At 44.1% G+C, this 13,016-nt stretch overlaps 2 protein-coding genes across 17 annotated transcripts in view; both read right to left on the reverse strand.

Moving 5' to 3' along the window:
• Nucleotides 1-440, reverse strand: part of DIP2A (disco interacting protein 2 homolog A) — a 110,190-nt gene extending 109,750 nt beyond the window's left edge. For all 5 annotated transcript variants that reach the window (XM_065637244.1, XM_065637243.1, XM_065637241.1 and 2 more), the window contains exon 1: nucleotides 302-440. In XM_065637244.1, the coding sequence (XP_065493316.1) occupies nucleotides 302-398 (97 nt within the window). In that variant the 5' untranslated portion in view covers nucleotides 399-440. The remainder of the gene's footprint in view (nucleotides 1-301) is intronic.
• Nucleotides 441-2,109: 1,669 nt separating this feature from the next.
• PCNT (pericentrin) overlaps nucleotides 2,110-13,016 on the reverse strand; it is an 87,135-nt gene continuing 76,228 nt past the window's right edge. For all 12 annotated transcript variants that reach the window (XM_065638343.1, XM_065638347.1, XM_065638344.1 and 9 more), the window contains 6 exons: nucleotides 10,495-10,659; nucleotides 9,040-9,278; nucleotides 8,000-8,079; nucleotides 6,678-6,831; nucleotides 5,201-5,328; nucleotides 2,110-2,498 (listed from right to left, as the gene is read on the reverse strand). In XM_065638343.1, the coding sequence (XP_065494415.1) occupies nucleotides 2,455-2,498; nucleotides 5,201-5,328; nucleotides 6,678-6,831; nucleotides 8,000-8,079; nucleotides 9,040-9,278; nucleotides 10,495-10,659 (810 nt within the window). In that variant the 3' untranslated portion in view covers nucleotides 2,110-2,454. The remainder of the gene's footprint in view (nucleotides 2,499-5,200; nucleotides 5,329-6,677; nucleotides 6,832-7,999; nucleotides 8,080-9,039; nucleotides 9,279-10,494; nucleotides 10,660-13,016) is intronic.

The following is a 13,016-nucleotide window of genomic DNA, read 5'->3' on the forward strand; positions in this document are numbered from 1 at the left end:
CGGCGTCCCCACCGCTGCCACCCGGCACCGGGGCCGCTGGGGCCGCCCCCCCCCCGCGCGGTTCACCGCCGCCGGGTGACCCCGCGGCCGCCCGCGACAGGGCTCCCGGGGAGAAGGGCGCCCCGAACCCGGCCCAACGCGGCCCCGCTGCCAGGGCTGGCGGCGGGAGAGCAGCCCCGGCGGCAACGCGGCTCCCGCCGCCCCTCAGCGGGCCCAGGCCCCCGCCCCGGGCGGCCGGCGGAAGCGACCCGCGGGCTTCCTGCCGCGGCTGCACCGGGCCGGACCCCCCCGCCGCGCTCACCCTCCGACAGCTCCAGCTCCAGCTCCGCCAGGCTCTCCCGCACCTCGGGCGGCAGCGGCACCGCCTCGAGGGAGCAGCCCCCGCGCTCCGCCGCCATGGTGCGGGCGAGCAGCGCGCGGGCCCCGCCAGAGCCGCCGCCCAGCGCGGCCGCAGGTGGGGCCGGGGCCGGGGCCGGGCAGGAGGCGGCGGCGGCCCCGCGACGGCAGCTGAGGGGACGGGACGCGACGCGACGCGACGCGACGGGACGGGAGGAGGCGCCGCTCCGGCCCTGCCGCCCCGCGCAGCCGCTGCCGCAGCGGGGGCCGCGTGCCGCGCGCGAGGGGCGGGGCGGGGCGGGGCGGGGCGCTCCCAGGCCGCCTCGCGCGGGGCGGGCCCCGGCGGGCGCGCGCGCCCCCTGGCGGCGGGAAGCGGCGGCCGGAGGCTCCGCGGCGCCGAGCGGCCCGGCTGGCTGCGGGCACGCACCCCGAGCTCCCCCGGGAGCCTGTGCCCTCCGGTCGGGAGGGTGTCGGCACGACCCGCCCTGTCCCTCACGCAGCGCGCTCCGCCCGTGCTGCGGCGCGTCCGGCCAAGCACCGCCGGAGCCCCGGGCCCGTTTGGCAGGAGCGGGCGCGGGGCAGAACCGCGCCGGGCCCGGAAACGAGGGCCTGGACGTGAAACCGCGCCCGGGCCTGCGGAAAGAAAAAGCAAAAAGCGGGGGACAAGAATAGCGTCTTTCTGGCTCACTAGTTCCAGCGTGGCTTTGCCAGTGTGTTTGTGGACCTACAGAAGTATTTCAGAGAGCGTGTGCCAGGAATTTGCTAAGTGAAAGATAAAGATTGGAAGGGGAAAAAACACAGAGGATTTAGACCCAAGTCAGTGATAAAAGAATGGGAGAAAATGGAATGCTATTATTGTGGAAATCTGGGATATTTACCCCTAGGGCAGCAACCATTCGAAATGACTAAAGGAAGAAAACTCGATACACTTTGGAAAATCAGGGGCTGAAAATGTTTTTGGTGCTGGTGGTGTTTTTACCTGGGGAAACTTGTTTAAATCGCAAAAGGGCATATAATTGGTAAAGTAGAAGGTCGTGACATCGACTTTTTACTAGAAAAGGAAGCTACTCAATCCCTTTTAAATTTCACTCTAAAAAGATCTTAGACGGAAGATACAGTTGTAATAAATGGCACCCACATTATTCAAATCGTCATCAAACACCACCCAGCACAGCAGGAGGGGGTTGTCACAGGGTAATGAGAAGGTCACTCGGAGCGGGTGGAGGGGACACAGCCCCGCGTGTGCTGCATGGAGACACCGTCCCTTGGACATGGAGGTGATTTCCCCCCGCAGCTCGGCTGTTCGTCTCTCCAGAGGGAACACTAAAGGAAACTGGAAGCACAGCTCTGCTACCGACTCAAGTTCATGGCTGGAAAGATCAGTCTCATCGGTGAAGGTCACGCTGGAGGAAAATCTAACATACATTTGACCTTCTGAGCTGGCACAGATTAATTATATTGCATTAATTCATTGTATCATGTGTGCATAGCTCAGTCACAGAAGAGCTTATAAAACGGTGGCTTGACACTGAATGGAATGGGATGAGAAAGAGCGAGGGAGGACTTACTTATGCTAAAAACAAGAGCAAACCCTAAATTCAGACAAGGCTACAGGTATCTTTGTTATTTGGGAGGGTGTTAATTGTTCTGTTAATCAGAATGATCCTAGAGAACTATTAAAATCCATACGAGTTTAGGAACAGCAAAAATGTAAATAGGTAAGGTGGAAACAAACAAGCATACAATCTAACCACTCACTAATAAAATGCCATTTTAATAACTTTTTTTTTTTTTACAAGGAATCCAGCTATACACTATAGAAAAATAAACACCAAAGAGACTCTTTGCAACTTACAATACAGTGACGCAGGCATGCATCAGCTGTTAACTTACTAATAGTTTCACGTGAGCATGTAAAACATGGTTTTAGTGAAAATTAATTTCCTCTTAAAGTACTAAAATATAATAAAAAGAGTAATATAAAAATCTGATGCCAAAGCACTGCCCTTTATTCGGTTGCACAAGAGATGGCAAATGCCTCCATTCAGTATGGACCGACTCAGAAGGAAGCAGTAACTCGGGGAGCGGGTCGCAGTACGGAGCTCAGAAGCATTCTCTTCACTTTTTCATGTTTCTCTGGCGAGGTGGGCCTGGAACTTGTCCTAAATTTAAATAAAACAAATGAATATTAAAAAACTGCTTGTGTGATGAAGCAACAGGGTGCAGTTAGCAGCATGTAATTTCCACAATGTGCTTCATATGAGCTACACTAAAAGCAATTACTGTTTTCATGAGCCACCTAGGAACAATACAACATGTGATTTGAAAGTTCACACATTTGCCAAAGCGAAACTTGGCGCCCCAGGTTAAAAGCATAAAAACCCCTCTAATCTGCCCTGGTTAAAAGGACTTGGTTTAGTGCTAGTTAGGTTGTGGTTGGATTTGATGATCCTGAGGGTCTCATCCAACTGAAATGATTCTGTGATGTCATTCTGTAACTCCTGGCATCATCATTCTGGTAACACGAAAATTTAAAAAAATTATACACGCTCCCCACAAAATGGCTATTAATGGTGTCCCAGTTGTGGAATACTCATTCCAGGTTTAGTATAAAACAAAATACCTTGTTCCTATGAAAAACTGTCAGGTTTCAACTCTAAAATGTGTTTATCTCTATCTGCCATAAACAGTTACAGTATGGGGGACACACACCCCCCAAACCCCACCAAGTCATGGTGTTAAGGTTTCTACATCAAAGCCTGCTGAGAACAATGTCAAAGTTCCCATATGGAAGTGTCACTGTAGCTGTTGACTTTAGCGACATTAACAAGACTAGGACTTGCAGGCAAAGGTAGTCTTTTGTTTGGTTTTGTTTTAATTAATTAGATCAAGTCAGAGAGCCAGAAAAAGCAGGCAACACATTAGACTTTCCCCAGAGCTCCTGTGAACGCTGACAAAGCCGAGATTCCTCTCCTTCTAGAGAAACATGTAATTTTCAAGTTTAATTTTTCAAAGTTAACACTTAACAATGTGTTAGGAATATCACATGTAATCATAAAAAAATTTTCCTCAGAAGTGAACTTAAGAATCTTTATTTTTCCAGAAGCAGGGAAGTCCATAGTCACAATTAATAATGCCATTTATAAATTGTGGGGAACTGGATGAGAACAATACAGCACCTCTACAACGCAGATCAAAAGTCCAAACCTGGTGCTGCTGAGGAGCTGGCACCGTAGATGTGATTTGAATGAGCATCTACAATGACTGCAGGGCCAAGAGTCACTATTTAATGCTGTGATCAACAATTGAATCCCATAAAAATCCCCGCAGAGCTGATCTGCTGACGATAAGGCCCGGAGGAGGGGCCAGCAGTAAGAGTACTGGTGACTGGCAAAGATTTGCAGATACTGTCCAATATTTTTCTCATCTCAGGACAACCAGTATCAAGGCCCACATCTTTGGGCAAAGGCTGAAGGGCAATTACAAGGGGCAAGTGTGCCTGGGAAACAGCAGCTGACAACAGTTACGCTTAGTGAAAGAGACAGGCAAGATGTGGACGTGCGATGGAATTCACGTGGCCCTCCGCTGGTGCCACAACTACATCTCTACCTGGTCGTCTTTCCAGCTTTTGGCTGAAATTATAGGGAGCCAGGGGTGGTAGCTGGTGGAAGGAAGTAACCAGTGCTTGCCTGGAGATCAAGGACCACAGGCACCCACAAGCAGCACGAGGAAGTAAACGGATTGTGGGGATGAGCAGCCAGAAGTAACGCGGGGAAAGAACTAGCCCTAACAGACGAAAGGGGTGAAGGTTGAACAAAAATATCAATGGCATCATCTGACCTGGTGGCCTGTATTAGCTCAGACCAGGGAATGAGCAACATTGGCCTGGCTGGGTGAAGCAAACTTTGGTGAAGATGCTCCAAAGGCCCTGGAGGAACGGCTGTTTTTTGTAAACGTTACATTGCTGTTTAATTTGTGTTGCTGCCCTGCGGTGGGCAGGCAGCACGAGGCTGCCCCTGCAACACAACGGTTACACGTACAAACAAAGAACAAGTTCTCTTTGTGTTTGGTCCAGCACAAATGACACTGCAGCCAGAGGTCCAGCTCCTTTTCCACAATTGAGAGATCCTGATACACTGGAGAAGGTTTAGACATAAGTCTCAAATATAACAAAACATTGGAAAACACATCTAAACGTATCTTGATAGGACATGATTTGAGGATGACGTGGTGACAGTTTATAAGTTCTTCCTTGGGACAAGAAATTTGTGTGATATAACGAAGATATAAGAAGAGTAACTAGAAGATTAAACTAAGTAAATTTAGTCTAGAAATTACGTAGAAGTGTTTTAAATAGCAAAGACGAGTGTCACTACAATCCTTCGTGTGCTCTTCCATCAATCTTTTTTTTATATGCTATGGAATATAAGGGAGCAATAAAAGAGGGAAGTATTATAGTTTGTGCTGCAGAGAAAGCCCCATTCAGCTATTACAATGGTTCTCATTGAATTTAAAGCAAATTTACTCTATATGAAACTTGATTTGAATGCAACCCTTGCTTATTTAGACTTGATAGCAGGAGGAGGCCAGAAATCACATGAAGTTATTCAGCCTTATCTCTACAGAATTTCACTAAGAACTTATTTTGAGAAATGCCATACTTTGGCTACTTTTATCTATGATTCACAAAAAGGTTTTATTTCAGAGACATACTTAATTTCCTCTCTGCCCCCACAATTATAATTATTCATTAAAATGATGCTCTTTTCATGCTTTAAGTGTTGCAAGATGTCTTCCTATATATTGCTTACAAAAAGCAGCCTGGACTGCTGGCAGCTGTGAGGGGTAACAAGGTGGTTCTTACCTGGTTGCACACCCCCTAGTCTTTGCTGGATGACCTCCAAGCGATGGATGTATTCTGTTAGCGATCGTTCAGGATCCTGAGTAGGCACAAGTGACTTTTCTGAAGCTGAACTTGTGGATGGATGCAATCTTAAAAAGGAAAACAAATTATTTTCTTATTTTCATGCCATACTCTCAAATAAATATAATAAAGTTACATTCATATAGGCAGCAATTCAGTGCAAAGCAAACTAGAGCAACAGCAAAAACCACCATCGCCACAAAATTACATATAAAACAGTTATAGACTGGGCAGCTTTGTATACAGGGGAGTCAAAAGAAAGGATGTTTTGATAAAAGATGGATTATCTATAAATCTCTCTCTACTGATATGCAACAGAAAGTCCCTCAGATAAGAAAGCTGCAGCCAGAGAGAGTCTTCCTTCCATTCCTTCAGATGGACTGAACAGGAACATGCTGCATCCAGGCACGTGCTCTCCTGTTCAGCAGGGAAAATACTGACTTGAAGGAAAAGGTTGAGAAAGGAGACCCTTTAGATGGTACACTGTGTGTCCTTTCTGGACATTAACAACAGATTTCAGACATTAGCAGAAATATACATTGAAGGGGACGCACTGCACAAACATCCTGCTATTTGGAGTAAGGGTTTATTCATAGAATCATAGAATCATTTTGGTTGGAAGAGACCCTTAAGATCATCGAGTCCAACCATAACCTAACTCTGGCACTAACCCATATCCCTAAGAACCTCAGCTACACGTCTTTTAAACTCCTCCGGGGATGGTGACTCCACCGCTTCCCTGGGCAGCCTGTTCCAATACCCGACAGCCCTTTCTGGGAAGAAATGTTTCCTAATATCCAATCTAAACCTCCCCTGGCACAATTTGAGGCCATTTCCTCTCATCCCATCACTTGCTACTCAGGACAAGAGACCAACCCCCTCTGTGCTACAACCTCCTTGCAGGTAGTTGTAGAGAGAACGTCACCTGTGACATCCAACCCAGCAACCAGTAGCTGGGGTTGTATTTCTGTGCAGAACTGGCCACAACGCAACAGAACACACCCCATGATGTTTCCACCTCCCATTCTGTGTGCGTGCACAGAGTCTGAAGGCAGCTAATACTACTGCAACGCTGTCATATGGTAGGGGAGCCGCTTCCACAGGATGCTCAGAAATTAATCTCCAACTTGGACGGCAAAGGCAACAAGAATTACCCCTCAAAGAAGGCTGACAGGCATAGCCATTGTAAATCCTGTAGCATGTCCAAATGGAATTGGGGAACACCACTGAGAATGCTCCCAGTCCAAGAACAGACATGCTTAAAGCAAATGAGAAGTTTTCTTTACTCATAACATCTTGAAACAAAACATATACCAGGTCTAAGAAAACAAATTCATCTTCTTGTTCAAGTACCTCCTCCCGTAAGTGGTTTTATTTTAACAAAGGGCTGCCGGTCAGGCAGAGGCTGCAGACTGACCTGCTGTGTGAACAGTGAGGGGATCGGGGAGAGCGGCTCCCGAATCTGGCAGAGCTGGTTCTGTGGCACAGCCCGGTGTCCCGGGTCGGGGGAGAGCCGAGGGGCACAGCGGGGGGCTGCTGCTCCTTCAGAACTTCTGTTCTGGCACCAGGGGCTGCAGTAAATGTCAAACAGTTAAAAATATGCAAAACCAGGCAATCATAAACCTAACCAATAAAACCCACAAGAACGACAGCGGAGTACAATTGTGTTTGGTTTTAAATGAGGCTAAAATACACTTTCTACTGCTAACTGCCTTTTTTTTTTTCTTTTAAATCTGTTTGTTTTAACCAGATTTAACAGAAGTTTGACATTTTAATGTCAAAAAACTACTTCCTGCCAATGGAGAACTTGCACTCTTTTCTTTCTCCAGACTCGCTTTTTCATCAGATGCTGCTATATCCACACAGGGGATGTTCCAATGGCTGGTACAAGCAAAATAGGTTTTTTCCAAGAAATTTTAATTCTTGTTGCTCTAACTATATGTTACTGTTGACTTACACTCTCCAACTTCAGAGTCAGCAGAGTTTGTTTTTTTTTTTTGGTTTGGTTTGGTGAAGGTTTGAGGGGTGAGGGTGTTGTTTTGCTCTCATCAAAAAAGAAAAATCCCTTCTGTAAGCCCTTTAAATCACAAAAAGAAATCAAATATTTTTTAATGAGGATGCCAAGATGCTATTTGGTAGTGAGGTAGAAAGTTCAGCATGAGTTTCAGGATTCAAGTTTCATAGGAACCACACCACTGTGGTTTTATGTAGGATGTTGTTTGTTTGGGTTTTGTGGTGTATTTTTTGTTTTGTTTTGTTTTTTAAATAAGCATTTCCAGTAACTCAGAAACAGTGAAAATTATGTAGTACCAGGTAATGAAAAATGCACTATTCCACTTGAATTTTGTTGAGTGTTGAAAAGCCACAAGTAATGGAATATTACATTAAATGGGACAGTTCTACAATATTGGGTCCTGCATTAAGATGTTTGCTTGAATTCTTACAAACGCATCTGTATTTTACGAACACAGGACTCAGTTTCACAGCCTGAGAAACTGCAATAAAGGGAGAAGAGGAGCAGCTTGCCATTGTTGTAAATTATAAACTCTGGAAGTTTTCCATTGTAATTTCTTACAATGTCCTTGTAAACTCAGTCATTGTGTTCAGGAAATGGATAAACAAATTTGTGTTAACAAGTAAACAGATTTTGCCACCTCTGTGGGTATTTTTGTTTTTAAATGAAACACATCACTAAACAGAAATTATGATTAAAACAATGTACTTGTCCAAAGCACTTACCTCCTATGCTGTGAGAAATGGTTTCACCCTGTGTGGTCTTCCTGTTAAATTTGTTCCACTTTTTCACCAAAAACTTTAACCTTAGTAAGAAAATTAATTTGTACAATCATTAAAACAAGCAAAACCACACTGAATTTTAATATTAAACTTGCTGTTGGCATGAAATGTATTAAACGACGTAAGTAACAATCCTTGCAGGTGTGAAGGAATAATTCTTCAGTCTTTAGAGTGAAGGCTTGTCCTATTTTACTCTGCAACGATGCTCTGACTGTTGGAAAGGTTTGCTTGGTTTTGCACTGCTCCTCTGTCCCCAGACTCCAGAGAGTTCTGTGGCATCTCTTCCTGCCTCAGAGGAGCAGTTTGGAGCTCACTGTTCCTGTGTCCTTCGCTATCGCTGTCGTTACAGCATCCACATCAAAACCAACAGCCTGAAGACATCCTGTGCCATCTCCCAAAAGTCTTAAACTTGCTAGTAATCACTCCTGCTAGACAAGGGAATAGCTCAGAAAGAAACACCTATTACTTTTAAGGCTATTTTTTTCATTAAATGGATTCAAAAGCCGTTATCAGATGGCATATTGTCCCAAGTGCAGCTAACAAAATCCATCTGACAGTAAATGGCAGCGTATGATAGAATCATACTCAATGAAACACAGGCTATGGGACTCGAGAGGAAAACGATCCCTGATGAGATGATCACGTTCTGATACTAGACAGACTATCCAGTGAGTCCAAAAAGATAAGGGTCAGACCTGGAAGGACATCAGTTTGTCATTGCTGTGCACTGATTTGCAAATACGTTGCACTTGAGTCTCTCTCAAGAGAAGCAGCTTTTATAAATCTGTAGTTCTGGACACATCAAACAGCACTGACTCTGAAACAGCAGCTTGGCCAAAGTTATAGCTAACAAGTCGCATTTGAATTCGTTTTTGAGATAGCTTTTACTTAATATTAACCTAGGATAAACCACAGGAACTATCAATTTTTAAAACGTCCAAGAAAACACCATGTTTGAGAGACAGCGAGTGTTTTGGCTTTACCTTGATACCGCGATGATTGCCCTGACTGCACATCTGAACTTGGTAAAAGGCCGGGACCGCAATCCCGAAAGCTGCAGGTCTGCAGGTGAGGGGTAGATCCCCATTCGTGCTATCAGAGAGAGGGTTGCTTGCTCACAGTCCTGAAATCCACCAAGCAGCAGCAAGAGGTATTTCTTCTGATAAACTAGAGCCTTTCGAAAGCTCTCTGCTCTAAGGTACTTCCTATATAATCTCTGCAACTGGAGAAAGAAAGAAAGAAAGAAAAAAAAAAAGGAAAAACAAATTCCAATTTAGCTACAGAAACTCTCAGAGAAGTTGGTGGCTTTTTCCAGCAATGTCTCTCACAACTTGGTCACGCACGCATACTAAAAAAAAAAAAAAAAAATCTATTTTGCTTCATAAAATTGTAGAAAGCTATTTAATAAATATGAAGTATAGAAGCAGTGTACCTTTCCCTCTAAAATGAAATTTTGAGCAAATATTTGTGTAACAGACTCCGTGACTTGGCCAGTTTTGGTGCAAAGCAGCGGGAGGACATTGGCAGTTTGGACACCATACATGGAGGCTTGTGCCACGACTACTGAATTTCTTTATGTCCATGAAGTCTTGGCTAGGCTAGAAAATTTTGCTTATTGGTTGGTGTGTAGAAAACCAGCCACAAACACGGTGCCTTCATGTCGAATGTCCACACTGTGGACAGATGGCAGCTGGCACAATTCTGCACAGAGCTAAAAAGCCCCCGAGTTTGGGCTGTCAGACTGTCTTACATCTCCTGAATGTTTCAAAGCAAAATGGTCATACCTGAAACTCTAGAACAGTTTAACTTTTTAACAAAGAAAATAACATCTGCTTTACATGAATATTAACTAGAAAGCATGTTGGGATGAGTGCCCATCTCACTTGATTACAATCAAATGTGTCAGAGGAATAGAAAGTATTTAAGATCGGGGGAAAAGTTAAAAATAATGGATGTTTGATATTGTCATGCTTAGACAAGAAATCTGAATCTCCCTCTCATTTAAGAGTAGAAAGGGATTCCAAAGAGCTGGATTACTTTTGGTGCAAGTTCCTGTCTAACACCAACAAGTTACAAAGGAACTTTTCTGATGAGGGACACTAAGGGGAACGTGTTCCTAATTTAATATGCAATTTATAGAACTGTTGATCTATAAAATCATCTTCTTAAAATAGCAACTGAAAAAAGATTACAGCAATCGGTGTAAATTAAATGCCATAATCTGACAGATACTTTTATCCCCAGAAATCTGAGCTGTACACTTCCTGGTTCCTCTGCAACAGCAAGTTTTATCATATTTATTAAAAAATACAATTACTAAATTACCAGTTCTACACATGGCATGAATCCCTTAGGCAAGTCCCAAAGGTTTAAATGACATGCTAAGGCGTGTGGCATCACTCGTTCATCAAGCTCCACACCAGCACAATCAGTTTTACCTTCGGACTGGAAGTTTCTCCCACCGGTTTGTTTTCAATTTCTGCAGTCGCTTTAGCCAGTTCAGATTCAGCCTGTTTCAGTGCGTTCTGCAAAATGTTTCTCTCTCGCTGCCAAGCGTCTCTCTCCAGTTCGTGAACAGAGTCGGTATCATCTGTAGATCTGATCTAAACAAGTAACCCAAAGGAAGTGAGCTGTGACCGTTTTTGCACATTACTTCCACTGCCAAACATCTCAAACTGCATAAGAACCTAAATTTATGGACAAACCAATACATAAAAATAAGAAGCCTGAAAATCAGCAATGGCATTCAGTGTTAAACGGGAGGATGGGGAACTGAAACACACAAGCAGCCCTTCTTAAGATGTATCAAATTAATTTTTAATCAAGCTACCCCTCCTCTGCAGATCTGTCTGATCAGCTTTACAGGAATCTTGTTCCCTTTAATAACAAGAGAGTCTCCCAAATACTTGGAAAAGGAAACAGATCATCTGGCTTCATTCCACATCCACAGGCAGCACAGGAACTGTGAAGAAAGATGTCTGTGTACATACATGCCTGCACGAAACCATGTTGTGAAGCATCTACAGAAGTAAATTCTGAAAAAATCACATTCAATTAATAGAAATTCAGTTTCGTGGGAAGTTCTCTCTTGTAGGAATGAGAGTCAACTCCAGGTCCAATTCTGTGTGGAAGTTCTGCCTTCAGATCCCTCTTCAGATCAATTATCAATTTAATGGTCAACGGTTACATCAGTGTGTGATCTAGCAGACCACGAAGAAACAAAAGATATTTTTTTGAGGCAGTTCATGTTTTATCCCTTGAAATAAAATCAGGGCATCAGAGGAGCCAGTACGCACCACTGACCCAAATTTCTCCTAGCAACTTATTTAAGTACAACCTTATTAGGATTTGGAACTTTTTCAGGAGTAATTTCTTATGAACACCTTAATACACTAGCACGTGCCATTTACGTTTCTCTCCTATGAAGAGCACAACCTGGCAAGTAAAAAAATCTTCTATAATAAAGCTTAATAAATCACAGCCATCCAAGTGTTTTTGCTGCCTGCAATATCTACAGCAACAAAGAGGGATTCCAATGCTATCCGTACCTTCACGGCACATCATCCACCTCCCTTCTGACTTTGCAACTCCTTTAAAACTTCTGAAAGCAAAGGCGCTCTGCTTCTTGGCAAATTTAAAACAAATTTTAAAAAATTATTCAAGAATCCAATACTACCTTCAGTATTGTTTTGAAATTAGGTATTTATTTCTGTACAAATTAAGCTCTTGTCCTGTATTTATTATCTAATTCACAGACATAAGGTGAGGACTATGGTCCCACCATCCCAGGCATTTTACAGACCTGCAAAAGCTCAATTTGAAGGCAGTAACAGATACTCATAACATCCGAGATCCATCTACCCACTTGATTTCTGCTGCACCAATTGGCATTTGATTGACTGACTCCACATTTATTTTCACACAGATTTTTCATTTTGGCATTTTGACAGTTTCCCAGTCTAATAGTCCCCAATTTATCGCAACTCAAGAAGGTAATAGCAGTAAATTCCTTCGATCTCCAGAGCATGTGGTTCAGCACCTTAAAGGAAGGAGAAATTCAGGGAGGAGCCTGAAACGAAAGGCAATTCTGGAAAAAAAAAAAAAAAAAAATCAAAGCCTGAAAAGAGGGCAGAGAGGAGGGATGTTTGTGTTCATGGAAGAAAAGGATATCAAGCTAGAGTTTTCACTCTGTAAGCTATAGAAAGGCATATCTCTTTATAGAGCTCCACTAAACTCGTTTTTTGTTAAATAAAATGTAAGTCAAACCACTTCAGTCTCTTTATTTTAGTGTGGTCACAGTCCCTGGAGGAGGCAATTGCAAAGTCTGGTCCAACAGGAGAGGAGCTGCTATTCTGCATGGCATTCACTGGCTTAATGTTCAGAGGGCTGCTAATTGATGGTAATGAGAGCCTGGAAAAACTAGAAGTTGTGAAAAGCATTTGCAACAGAGTTCCTAACACAGAAGACCTAATGGCATCAGAGGGAAAACAAACAACCCAAGCTTTTTTTTTTTTTTTTTCCAGTAGCGTAATAACTTGGAGGGAGCTGAGCCAGAATAATAGCTCAGCTCTGGAGGGAGTTCTGCTAAGTCAGATTTAAATAGAGCCATAAGGTCATCTGGTTCCCCCACAGGCTTTCTAAGCATTTTGTCCACAGTGGAGAGACCTAAAGCTTTGGGAGAGGAAGGTTTAACCACAGTAACACCTACCTGGGAGGAGGTCACATCCTCCTCCTGACGGCTGGAGATGATCCATTTGGCAACCACCTAAGTGGTTGCACAGGCAACAGAAGGAAAATATTTACTGTCCTTTGTAAGCACTTAGACACAAGGAGAGTTTGCATCATGCCTGGCCAACCTGTCACATATCGTGAGTTATATTGCAGAGCACAGGAGAACAGCAGAAGTTACCAAAGCCTCTTCACCTGCCAGACAGTCTGAACTCTTTCTTAAAGGAGTGTT

The sequence above is a fragment of the Caloenas nicobarica genome, chromosome 6 (assembly GCF_036013445.1).
Source record: "Caloenas nicobarica isolate bCalNic1 chromosome 6, bCalNic1.hap1, whole genome shotgun sequence".
In the NCBI taxonomy this organism is placed as follows: domain Eukaryota; kingdom Metazoa; phylum Chordata; class Aves; order Columbiformes; family Columbidae; genus Caloenas; species Caloenas nicobarica.